Raw genomic sequence first — 13,789 nt, 5'->3', positions numbered from 1 at the left:
TGCTTCGATAACTTGCATAATTCCGTAAGATAGTCAGCATTGTTCTCATCTTTGTGCTGGTTTCTTTTATGGAACTTGAATCTTTCTGCTATCAGCAGCGGTGTAGGGTTTAGGTGTTCATGTAAGATATTAACAATCTCTTCAAAACTTTTCTCCATTGGTTTAGCTGGGGTAATTAAATTCCGCAATAGGCCGTACATTCTCGCGCCCATCAAATTTAATAATACCGACGCCTTCTTTCCATTGGCCACCTCATTGGCATTGCAGTACACTTCAATTCTTTCCACATACGTGGTCCAGTCTTCTACCTTGTTGTTGAAAGCAGTGATACTGCCACTCTTCGGCATCTTGGGTGATTTAAAATGGCGCCTCCCGCGCTATTTCTTCTTCCCCAATGTAATAAAATGGCGCCTCCCGCGCTTTTCCTTCTTCCCCAATGGAATAAAATGGCGCCTCCCGCACTTTTCCTTCTTCCCCTTGCTGCCACGCTACTCCTAGCATTCTACAGGGTAATGGCGGCGACCCGCGGCTTCGGCGCTTCTCACTTTTCTTTCCCCGCGTTCTATCCTCTCCACGCTGCCCTGTTCTTGAGCACCGACCGTGCCCTGTGCGCTCCACCCTCTCTCTCTCTCTCTCTTCCTCCCGACGACGCTGCACGGCCCCTTTGCAGAGCCGCTCGATCGAGCCCGCCGCAGTCCGGAAGGGTCAGCGCACTACCTGCTACCAGCACGACTTGCTGGAACAGTTCGACTGGGGAGCCAGGCCCAGCTCTCCACAGCCTCCCCTGCAACTCTCCGATGGATCCCTGGGCGGTTGCCCGCGGTCGACGCCCCCGTTCTGACTTTGACCTGCAAGAAGCTTCTCTTCAGGGAAAAGATCCCCGTGAGGTGATGCAGTACTGCAGGTGAGTTCAAACCTGCCCATCACCAGTGTAGTGTCCGAGGATCAATAATACTCAGACTGCAGGAGAACAATAAAACAGGTATTTACTGAACAGAGAGTAATTCAAGACTGAAGACAGAAGCCTGCTATGGCTTTATATACAGGGGTGGTCACTGCCGGTACTGCAGTATAGAATCAGTTCTTCTCTTAAAGGTACATACACAACAATTTCCACCCAAGTTAAGGGAGAGAGTGCTCAATGAGCTTCACAAAGGTCATCTGGGAGGGGTGAAAATGAAAAGCCTTGCTAGGGCTTATGTGTGGTGGCCGGGGATTGATCAGCAAATCGAGGACCTGACAAAGAGCTGCTCAGGATGCCAGAAGGTCCAAAATGCACCACCACATGCCCCTCTACAGCCATGGGAGTGGCCCTCATCTCCATGGCAACGGGTGCATATTGATTTTGCTGGTCCATTCATGGACTCGATGTTTTTAATAGCCGTGGATGCGCACTCGAAATGGCCTGAGGTGATCAAAATGTCCTCCAGCACCACGGAGAAAACTATTGCAGTCCTACGGACCATTATTTGCCAGGAACGGCTTGCCAGAGCAGATTTGCTCTGATAACGGACCACAGTTTGTGTCCGAAGAGTTTCGAAGATTTATGAAAAGGAATGGGGTAAGGCATTACACATCCGCCCCGTATCATCCAGCCACAAATGGATTGGCTGAGAGGTTCATACAAACCTTTAAAAAAGCAGTAAGGGCCATGTGCGATGACGACATTCCACTGCAGCATAAGGTGGACAATTTCCTGTTAGCCTACAGAAATGCGACACATGCAGTCACCAACCAGACCCCGGCCATGATGTTCTTTAACCGAAGGTGGAGATCTCGTCTGGATTTGCTCAGACCAAATGTACGAAGAGATGTTGAGAATAAGCAATTCCAGCACATCAATGAGAAGCCGACAAGGAGCTTCAATGTAGGGCAACCAGTCTTGGCCCGCGACTACCGAACAGAGAAATGGCAACCAGGAACGATATGCACACGGCAGGGGCCACTAATGTACACAGTGGATGTTGGGGAGAACATTGTGAGACGCCATGTTGACCAGATCCTAGAGTCACAGGAACGAGTCAACCCCATGTCTCGCCCATACGTACCTGGTGATGAACCCGACGTACAGGTAGCATCTACCCCAGAAACAGTAGCATCGGAAGCGGATGAACCAACCGACGACAGGGGGCCAGAATCGCCTCTGCACCAAGAGCAAGACACTCAGGAAAGGCGCTATCCAGAAAGGATCAGGAAGCCTCCCCAAAGACTGAATTTATAAATAGACTATTTACAGTTAATGTTGCATGTTAAAAGTGTTAATTGTAATTAGTTGATATTTAATTGTTAAATGAATGTTGTGGTACTGTTAATCCAAAAGGGGAGGAATTGTAATGTATGTACCTTTTAAGGGGAGAACTACTTTTTACAGCTCCTGTATACTGTAATACCGGCAGTGACCACACCTGTATATAAACCCTGAGTAGGGATCTGTACAGTTAGTTTTAGAGTAACCCTCATTCAGTAAACACCTGTTGATTGTTCCCTGCAGTCTCTTGTCTAATTATTGAAGGACACAACATCAAGATACACGGATCTAACAGTAGTGTAGTGGTTTTGGTACTAGCCTAGCAACCTAGGGATGTGAATTAAAATCCCACCATGGCGAGTCGTGAATTCAATAAATCTGTTAAATTGTGGGCAGGCACCAGAAATAAAATGACCAAGAAAGCTGCCGATTGTCACAAAAACCCAACTAGTTCAGTAATGTCCTTCAAGGAATCCTATCACCGCTACCTGGTCTGGCACAACTCCAGTCCACTCAATACTCTGTGAAGTGGAATAGGAAGCCAGTCAATTGTAAAAGCAATTTCTTAGGCCAAACAAAGATGGGCAATAAATGTAGCCTTGCAAGCATTCTCCACATCCTGAGAACAAATTTTTAAAAATGTTTGGAGTGTTGTTACATATAGTGTGGCATGTGGATTTGTACTGGCTCAGTCATCAAAGGACATTTCCAATGACAATTATTTATTACATAGATGAATAAACCAGTACCATATATCCCTTTGATGCAATGCTTTTAGGTTCAGATGCCATGTGATATTCTGTCAATAGTGATCTATTACCTATCTTAAGAGTAGCTACAATAGAAATAATACTACAACAAATGTTTGCTGCATAGTGGATTATTGAAAAGCTGCAACAGTTTTCTGGTGTCCATGCTGCAGAATTGTAATTTACTTATCATTTGGAATAACTGGAATGTTCACTTATGGTATCTTGTTTCCCAGTGCATTACATTTTATTGTTAAAATAATAATGATACATTTTAATTTTTACTTAGAATGTGGTGTGCAGAAAATGAGGCAGAGACCGTTGGTGCAGAAACAGTTGACATTACTGCAGAAACTGTTACGTCAGTTTCGTCCGTAGAATTGCACTCAAGTTTTGAGGAAAAGGAAAATGTGTTAAATCATGTTGCACAAAAGGTATTACTCATCCAGTGGTTCAAATTGCTATTTTCATTATGAGTAAACTTTCCCAATGGTATAGGAATTATAGTGACAGTTTGGCTCAGGTAACTTTTACTTTTTTTTAAAAAGTTTCATTATTTGCTATGTTGGAAATGTAATGAATGTTTTTTACCTTCTTCAGTATTTTTCCCTTAATACAACGGAAGTGAAATAACTTCTCTTAGAAAAAATATATAACCACCCCAAAAAGCACATAACCACCCCAAAAAGCACAATGTTACTTTAATCAGTTCAATGAGCATACTGACATTCAAGTTGGAGGTTAAATTAATCACTGAAAATAAAAACTTGACACATTTGTTTACAGGGCAGTGTATTGTAATAAGGGCAGCAACTTACAGCAGGGATGTGACTTTAAATTGAGGTATTGTATAGAAATGGGCAGGTACAAAAACCCTTGTAGGTTCAGTTTGAAAATGGTGCCATCTGCTGGCACTGGTATGGAAAACTGCACATTCAGGCATTTGCTTTTATTAGTTATCCACATTTAGGCCACGATTTTGCCGATCGAGGCGGGCTCAGTGCAGCCAAGGTAGGTCGTGGGTTGCGACTCCTCTCCCTGCTCCATTCCGCACTGTGAGAAGAATTTTCCATTGATTGGGCTTGTTCAACCCGCCCTACGAGGTTCCCGGCCAATTAAAAGGAAGCGGCTCTGATGCTGTCATCTGATGACGCGCCATCAGCCGGTTTCCTTAAAGTGGCCATGTCCAAATTGATTTTGACAGTTGTGCTGTCAGTGTTCTGCAGCATTGAGCTGCTGCAAACACTGACGAGCGCTGCACAAAAGCGCATGGCTGCACCCGGGCTCTCCCATGACTCCCTCCATATGCTTATGGAGGGAGTCACAGCACGCAGGGAGGTTCTCTTCCCTTCCAATGGGCGGAAGAGACCTCCCCAGGAGACCAACGCAGCCTGGTTGCACATTGCACAGGAAGACCAGGCTGCAGCGGCGCAAACCTTTCAATGATCTCAGTAGATCATGAAACGTTAATGCCAAGCCACACTCAACTTCATCCTGCTGTGCCACTCATCACATCCCCATCACTCGACCTTCTTTACCCTACTCCTGCACATTTTTACTCACACCAACTTACCTTGCACCTCCACCCATCCCTCTCTATCTACATTATCACTTCCCCATCTCACTAGCTACCCCTCACACTCACCCTCAACCTACTGCACTTACACAATAGCAAAATACTGCGGATGCTGGAAATCTGAAATAACAACAGAAAATGCTGGAAACACTCAGCAGGCCAGGCAGCATCCGTGGAGAGAGAAACAGAGTTAACATTTCAGGTCTGTGACCCTTTGTCAGAACTGGAAAAAGTTAGAGATGTAACAGGTTTTAAGCAAGTGCAGAGGCAGGAAAGGGGGGGGGGGAGGGGAGGAAAGAACAAAAGGGGTGGTCTGTGCTAGGATGGATTAAATGTTGCAAATGGGGATAGCAGAATAATCAACAGCTGCCATGTGAAAAAATTGGGGCAGGGGTTATAGTCTGAAATTGTTGAACTCAATGTTGAGTCCAGAAGGCTGTAAAGTGTCAAATCGAAAGATGAGGTGCTGTTCCTCGAGCTTACATTGAGCTTCATTGGAACAGTGTAAGAGGCTGAGGACAGAGAGGTCAGAGTGGGAGTGGAGCGGAGAATTAAAGTGACAGACGACCGGAAGCTCGGGGTCACCCTTACGGACTAAACGGAGGTGTTCTGCAAAGCGGTTACCCAATCTGCGTTTGGTCTCCCCAATGTAGAGGAGACCACATCGTGAGCAGCGAATACAGTATACTAAATTGCAAGAAGTACAAGTAAATCATTGTTTCACTTGGAAGGGGTGTTTGGGGCCCTGGACAGTGGGAAGGGAGGAGGAAAAAGGGCAGGTGTTGCATCTTCTGTGCTTGCACGGGAAGGTGCTGTGGGGAGGGGAGGGGCTGTTGAGGAGTGGACCAGGGTGTTGTGGAGGGAGCGGTCCCTTCAGAATGCTGAAAGGGGAGGGGAGGGGAAGATGCGTTTGGTGGTGGGATCACGCTGGAGGTGGCGGAAATGGCGGAGGATGATCTGTTGAATGTGGTGGCTGGTAGGGTGAAAGGTGAGGACAAGGGGAACTCTATCGTGGTTCTGGGAGGGAGAAGGGGTGAGAGTAGAAGTGCGGGAAATGGAACGGACACGTTCGAGGCCCATGCCAACCACGTTAGAGGGGAATCCTCGGTTGAGGAAAAAGGAAGACATATTGGAAGCACCAATATGGAAGGTGGCATTGTCAGAACAGATGCGGCTGAGACGGAGAAACTGGGAGAATGGAATAGAGTCCTTACAAGAAGCGGGGTGGGAGGAAGTGTAGTCCAGGTAGCTGTGAGAGTCAGTGAACTTGTAGTGGATGTTTGTCGATAGTGTAAAGTCTGTAGGTTGTGCAGTAAATAACTTCAGAGACTTTAGAAGTACAAACAAAACAGGTCTTTACTATTCAGAGGTCTGGGCGATTTCTGCCCTAGTTAACGTATCACAACCCTTATATACTGGTGTGGTCACTATCGGTATTACAGTATACATGAGCCAATAAATAGTGCCACCCTGAAGTAGTGCTCTTAAAGGCGAACGGTCACATTCTATAGTTCCCTTAAAGGTAAACGGTTACATACACAACACTCCTCCCTTCCTAGCTTATTACTTACAGAATCCCGTTAAACATACAATCTTCAATTTTATATAAACAGGTTGCAGATATACTCTCGATGGAGTCAACGTCATATAACAATTTACAGATATACTCTCGATGGAGTCAACGTCATATAACTTCATGTTTAACATAACATAATAACATATATAACTTCATGTCAAAACAGATCACAGATTCAGTCTCTGTGGAAAACAGTTCATAGATTCAGTCTCTGTGGTGTAGTCGGTTCACATTGCTGGAGTGACTCATTCAATAGTCCTTCCATGGGTTTAACAGTTTGAACTTCCGAACTGAATTGGCTCCGTTCGGAGGGACCACGTGTGTGATCTGGTAGAGGTAATCATGGTTCAGATGGGTCATCTTCTGTTTCGACTTTTCCTTTTCTGCTTCTTGGAGACTCTCTGGGCTCCACTGTCAGCTGCCAGCTGCATGCGCAGTTCCTCCTTCTCTTCCTCCTTTTTCCGTAGTAGAGCCACCTTCTCCCGATGTTCCGTAGACTTTCGGTGCTCCTCCATGATTTCTGTATGGTGGGAGTCGAAGTTACAAGTTGGGCAGGACAGGACATAGTAATATTCGGAGTCGTCCTGAGCTAGGCCAGCGAGAGGGTCTTCTATGTCCTCCCTACCCAGCTGGACGTCAGCCAGCTTTTGTTCCAAATCCAGACATCTTTCCTGAAGAGACTTCTTCACGTGTTCCGCTTCCTCTAACTTTTTCTGGGCTTTCAGCAAGTTGTTTACTAATGACCTCATTTGTGATTTTAATACTTCAACTTCCTTTGGAGATTGATTGATCGGACTATTCAATCCCTCTACCGGAGCAGTTGTTTCAGCGTTCTGTTGTTCAACCTTGACATGAGTCAGCGTACTTTTGGTATCTAAGGGTTGCTCTGCTGCCATCTTCTCAGTCTGTGTTGCAACCTCGGCTATTTCAATAACTTTTGAGAGCTCCAAACCCTTCTCCTCTGACGATTTAAGCTCATGTTCATGGCCCATTCTTACGGTCTCTGTGTTTCTTACAGTTCCCTTTTCTTCCACTGAAAAGATTTCCAGTTGCATCTGTTCTTCAAGTCGTTGGACCTCGGCCATTGCCGCTTCATATTTATTTTGTGTTTCCTTTAATAATTTAACGAGTTCTTGGACATCCTGTATTCCCTGTTCTGGTATGTCTTCCACCACTAATTTTTTTCCTATGGATTGAATCCCTAACGATGAGTCAGCCTTGGCCTGAAGCTCATCAAACATTTCCTGCAGACTTTGTAATTCTTGCTTATGGTCAACCTTTAGTCGTTCATGTTCTTTCACTAACACGAGCTTTTCGGAAGTTGCCAAGTTAACCCCTTCCAGGATTGTAGTCCGAGCCTGTTCATACTGTTCTTTCAACTCGTTACACTCTGCTTGCAACAAGTCGTAGAGGTGAACTGGAATACCATCCTGACTTCCTGAAGATTCCTCTTCCTTTGGATCGTTCTGTGTATATTCTAGTTCCTGAACAGCCTCAGGGAGATGTGATTGGTACTTGGCCACGATGGCTCTATGGTCGCTCTCTGCTTGAGCGAGCTGTCTCTGTTGTCTTTCCAGGGACTCCCATTCGGTGTCCCAGAACTTTTTCACCTTTTCCATCTCTTGTAGGAGACGGGCACTCAACTGTTCTAATTGTCGTTGTACTTTGACATAACGTTGAGTTCTAGCCCGGTGTTCCTCCGTAATGCATCTGTCTGTAGCTTGAACAGACTCAGAATTCTCTGTCTTTATGCACGCCATCGATTTCCCAACCTTAGTCCGTGAGTTCATGTTAATCTTGTTTTTCATACATAAGCTGGACTTATCGTCTTCCGGCTCGGAGTCTGAGCTGCTTGTCTGCACCGAGTCCTCACTCGTCATTGCTTGTCGGTAGTGCCATTCCATGTCTATTTTCTTGATCCACTCCCGTCCCAGAAGTGGTGGTCCTCCCTCAGGTAGTACGTACAGATACATTCGTGGGTGTTCTTTACCCCTATCTCTCACCTTGACTCGTATTTTTCCCAGGGGGTATACATGATGCCCCGTGTATGTCTATAATACGAATTTGGTATTTCTTAAGGGTATGTGAGAGAATAGCCGGTGATAGTCCTTTTGGTTGATGACGGATACAGCTGATCCCGTGTCCAGCTCCATTCGTACTTGGACTCCCGCTATTTTTAGTGTGACCCAGATCAACTGTAGATCAGTTACTTTACCCACATGGTGGATTCTCAGACTATCCAGCTCCTGGCTGTTTGGGTCTGAGTCTGAATTTTGTTCGTCTGAACTCTTTTCAGCCACCTGATGCACCTTGTTGTACTTTCCTTGTGGTGGTGGCTTCCTTTGCTTGTTGGTCTTCTTTCCGGACCTGCATACCTTCGCGATGTGACCCAGTTTGCCACATTTCCTGCACTCTTGGTTCTTAAACCAGCACTGATTCTGGTCGTGCGTTGTCTTTCCACAACGGTAGCATTTGGGAGTGCTTGTTGTAATTTGGTCCACCCCGAGTGCCGCCGCCTTTAGCTGCATTTCCGCCGTCCCTTTCGCTGCGGCTTCGTGCGATGAAGCTATGAGGACAGCCCTGTCCAGTGTGAGGTCGTTTTCTTCCAGAAGTCGCTTCTGCGTTCCTTCTTTGGCCAAGCCGCATACGAACTTGTCCCGCAGCGCCTCTGTCAAATTCCCTCCAAACTGGCAGTATTTCGCTAGCTTACGCAGTTCGACTAAGTATTCCGCATTGCTTTCATCTTGCCTCTGGGTTCTGGCGTAAAATTTAAATCGTTCAGCCAGCATCAACGGTGTGGGGTTCAAGTGATCCTTCAACACTGTTACGATCTCTTCGAAGGTCTGGTCCACTGGTTTAACTGGTGCTATTAGATGTTTCAAAAGCCCGTATGTTTTTGCTCCCATCGAATTTAACAAAGTTATTGCCTTGTTGTCATCCTCAATTTCGTTGGCTACGCAATATATTTCTATGCGTTCCACATACGTGGCCCAGTCTTCTATTTCTGCATTAAAGTCATTAATATTTCCTCGCTTAGGCATCTTCTTCTCTTTTTGAGAACAGTACAAGTATTACTTTACTTATTATTAATTTTCTTCTCTCTTCTTGAGAACACACCAGCCTTTCTGAAAAATCTTATTACTTTTCTGAAATTCTTAATAATTTCCAAGATGGCGGTTTCCCGCTTCTTCCTTCTTCTTCAGCGGTTTTCCCCGAAAAATGGCGGCTTTCCCGCGCTTCTCGCTCTCCCCGCCCACTTCAATGGCGGTTTTCCCGCGCTTGGCGGTCTTCACCCGGTCCCCCGACGCCGTCTGTCAGCCCGAGTGCGGTCCTTATCTATAATGCGATCGCTGGATCGCGAAGCGGCTGCCGGCCCTTATCTGTAGATCCGATCGCTCTCGCGGCTCTCAGCCCTTATCTGGAGATGCGATCGCTGGCTTGCAACGCCTCCCGCTCGGCTCTGGCTCCCCCGCTCGCGCGGCTCTCGGCTCTGACACTCCCGCGCCTACTCGCAGGCTCAGCGCTTCGTGGCAGCGGTTGCTGCACGGCTTCTCACATTGCCCACGGTCCGGCTGTCACCCGACGCCGTTGGACCCGAATGCTTTGCCCTTCTCCTCCAAATACTTCTACCCCGTTTTTAATTTTTTTTTATTTGCTTTAACTACTCACAGTCTCTTCGGCCGCCTTGTTTTAGGCTGATTGGCTCGCTCAAGATGTGGTAGCAGGGTAATCTGTGCCTGTTGCTGCCGCAGCTTTGCTGTTAATCTTCCAGCTTCCAGTAAGTACTATACTTTTAGTAGACGGAGCCTCGTGTTTTCTTTTTGAAGCTCTCTGCTACTGGTTAGTCTTGCCGCAGGGTACGATCGGACTCGTCGCCACTGTAAAGTCTGTAGGTTGTGCAGTAAATAACTTCAGAGACTTTAGAAGTACAAACAAAACAGGTCTTTACTATTCAGAGGTCTGGGCGATTTCTGCCCTAGTTAACGTATCACAACCCTTATATACTGGTGTGGTCACTATCGGTATTACAGTATACATGAGCCAATAAATAGTGCCACCCTGAAGTAGTGCTCTTAAAGGCGAACGGTCACATTCTATAGTTCCCTTAAAGGTAAACGGTTACATACACAACAGATAGCCTACCCTCAGAAATGGAGACAGAGAAGTCAAGGAAGGGAAGGGAAGAGTCAGAGATGGACCATGTGTAGGTGAGGGAAGAGTGGAAATTGGAAGCAAAGTGAATGAAATTTTCTAGTTGTGGTTTAGCCAATGGTCATGTGAAGTTTCTGGTAATGTACTTTCAAAGGTTGAAATCTTTATTTTCAACACTTTGCATTCTTGGACAGATTTGTATGCACCTTTGGAAGTGTCTTAGTGAGTTCTAGTAAATGATGAGATGTAAGGGTACCTCCCCACAATGGTGACGAGTGTGAAAGGAATGGCTTGGACTTTGTCGGGATGCTTATGGTGCTGGTGTGGGATGGTGCCAACCTGGCGCATCATGTGACAGCCAGGGTGTACAGCGTCAAGTGAAGTAGATCTGGCCATGGTGAGGCCATTGCTGGCATCCCGGGCAGCAATGTAGTCGGGTGCTGATGCCCTGTGTCCTGTGCAACATCAGGTGATTGCCGAGAAGGTTGGTATTGTTGTTGGTGGTGCTGGTGATGTAGGTGTTGGGGCTGATTGTGGTGGGATTCTGAGGACCAAGGTGAGATTTTTTCTAGGGCACCGATGCTGCTGGAATAGATGGCAGCTGAAGTTGAAATGACAGAAGCGATCTGTCAATGGTGAGAGAGGTTGCTCCAATGAGGTGACAGTGGATATAGTGTTTACTCCAAACACTTCCAAACTGCATAAAGCTCAAAAGTGGGTTCCAAATCATGAAGGCTCCAGCTTCTAAGATTGGGAAGTGTACAGCTGTGAAATGGTAGGTTTTATACCACTTTTGCAGCTGTCACCTATTCACAGCAATGGAGAACTAGAGGGCACAGTTTCAGAATAAGGGGTCGCCCATTTAAAACAGAGATGAGGAGGAATTTCTTCTTTCAGAGGGTCATGAATCTTTGGAATTCTCTACCCCAGAGAGCTGTGGAGGCTGAGTCATTGAATATACTCAAGGCAGAGATAGACCGATTTTTGAAAAACAGGGGAATCAAGGGTTATGGGGAGCGGGCAGGAAAGTGGAGTTGAGGCCAAGATCAGATCAGCCATGATCTTATTGAATGGCGGAGCAAGCTCAAGGGGCCGAATGGCCTACTCCTGCTCCTATTTCTTATGTTCTTATGTCATTGAGAACACGACATATTTACCTGGTGATACCCGCTCTCCGGGAACCTCGTTAAAAACCTGTTAAAATGGCAAGTATATGGGAAAATGGCGCTTAACTACCTTTTAACAAGCTTTTAAGTATCTAAATTGGCTGACCTGCCACTTCTTGTCGGGACTGTTCAGGGATGACAGACCCGACACTTGGGAAACTGACAAGGAGGCGGGTTTACAGCGGGATACCGACCCGCTATCAATCTTTGTGATTTTGACGTGGACTCGCCTCCAAATCTGCATCTGAGCAGCGGTAAAATTCTGTCCTTACTGTGGAACATAAAAGTATTCTTATTATAGAAAATATTTCTTATTCTGAGACAACATAAAGCCTAATATACTAGTGTTACAATTTCAAAAGAATATTTGTGGCAATTTAGAATGAAATTCTGAATTCTATGCTACTAATGAGTAGATTATAGGTTACTGTATATTTTATTTGTTTGAAAACAAAAATTTACACTTACAACTACATAATTTGGACATGAAGAATGTCATTATTCTCACTGTACTGGACATGAAATATAAACTTAATTATTTCACAGAAGGTTCACAACTAACAGTTACATTGCATCTAAAAACATTTTTTTCAGCTGACTTGATTTCAATAAAATTCATCTTAGCTTTATATTTTATGAACTGATACCAATCATATTTTATATTTGTAAAAGTCAAGACAAATTAGGATGAAATGACTGTTTCAAGTAGTCTGATACACAATTCACTGTCCTCATTTTGTTTGTGAATTTTTAGGCTTTTGGATTGAACACTGTGATTCTGTAGAGTGCTTTTCTAGCAGCCTAGCTAGGAACTAGTGACATTTTCCAAATGCAGATTATAAAGTTTTACTGTCAGTGAATGTTACTTTTAGACATAAAATATATTCAGTTCTTCTTATTATGTTGCAAAGTGTAACAATGTAGACAGCTATTTTTATTTTCCAATTTGAATCTACCAAACCTGTTTGTTTAGTTAAATTTGTGAGTTGGAGCTACATTACAACACAATTATATGTACTTAATTACAGTATTTCTTGCCAATAATCACTTAAATAACTAACTTTTTGGTCTCCCAGGAACATACTAGCAATGCTGTCACTGAAATAGATCAATGCCGAATGACCAGTTTGAACTGGGGTAATAAGACAGCTCCTCAGACAAGAAACATGACCATGAGTCCAGCTCCTAAAAATTACAGTACAACTCTTTCACCTCGTAAAGCAAGAAAAAGTAAATTAAACACACTTTTTGTTGGAGAGAAGCAAGTTGCTGAGGATTCTTATGCTTCAAGCAATGATGTATGTTTTGATGATTCAGAGAGTCCACCCAGAAAAAAAGCAGTCAAGCCACATCATAATGGACAGACAGAAATAATGACATCAATGGACAAGTTAATTTCACTGGTTAAGGGATGGAAGAATAACAACATGGAGCAAGCTGGATTTTTGTCTTGTACTAGTTCTAAAGGTAAAGCACATCAGCCACATTTAATAGCACAATTAACTTCTGATCTTTCTTAGAAAAGGAATCACATGTAAAACATTAGATCTTCCAGTTCAGATAAGAAGCAGAATATTTGGGGACCAGTTCAAAACTATTGAAATTTGTTAGTGTCCACTTAATTCCGCAGTGAAATCAAATTCAATTTGGCAAATGGATAAGAATAGTAAGAAGAAGATATCAACTATATGCTTCCCTGTCATAACTTTTACAGCAGAGGATTCCAGAAGACATACTCTCCTCGTGCAAATAACTGAATACAATACATTTTTATTACCACTTCAATATGGATTGGTGAACAAAAGTGTATTTATGGTTGCAAAAAAGACAAGGTCAAAAATTTGTACGTAGGGATAGATGCAGAATGTTCAGATTACAAATACAAGTTTTGTTCAATTACAGGAGAAAGTTTGTACAGCAGTATTCAGTATCTGATCTAATGTCTAAATTATTTATATTATAGAAACAAAGTAGTTACTGAATTTACTAAGATTTATTTTTAATTATCCATCAGATTTAATATTACAGAGATATCAAAAAAATGAAGTGGGTGCAAGTAGTTCTGCTTATGGTGTTGCTCACAGATAACAGATCAAGAATGTGATGTTGTTCTTTACTATAGTCTTACTAAATGTGAGTGGTTTGGTCATTACAGTAAGCATTATTTCATGAGCGACTCAAGGTAAAAATATTATATACCTTTCTGATACTGAAAGATACAGGGCTTCTTGTAATACTATTTAGTTATCACATTAATACAAATTAACTTTGTTAGGCACTCCCCATTCTCAGCTATTTATTTATCTTTATTTTTGCTCTAAC

General features: G+C 44.0%; 1 protein-coding gene across 4 annotated transcripts in view; it reads left to right on the top strand.

The window, feature by feature from the left end:
- Positions 1–13,789, top strand: part of LOC147116394 (BTB/POZ domain-containing protein KCTD19-like) — a 188,987-nt gene that overhangs the window by 155,901 nt on the left and 19,297 nt on the right. For all 4 annotated transcript variants that reach the window (XM_085991280.1, XM_085991278.1, XM_085991279.1 and 1 more), the window contains exons 11-12: positions 3,287–3,431; positions 12,544–12,934. In XM_085991280.1, coding sequence (XP_085847406.1) covers positions 3,287–3,431; positions 12,544–12,934 — 536 coding nt within the window. The remainder of the gene's footprint in view (positions 1–3,286; positions 3,432–12,543; positions 12,935–13,789) is intronic.

Source organism: Somniosus microcephalus, chromosome 6 (assembly GCF_052327205.1).
Source record: "Somniosus microcephalus isolate GS21.2 chromosome 6, FLI_Smic_1.0, whole genome shotgun sequence".
Lineage (NCBI taxonomy): Eukaryota > Metazoa > Chordata > Chondrichthyes > Squaliformes > Somniosidae > Somniosus > Somniosus microcephalus.
This window is presented reverse-complemented; position numbering and strand designations above follow the sequence as displayed.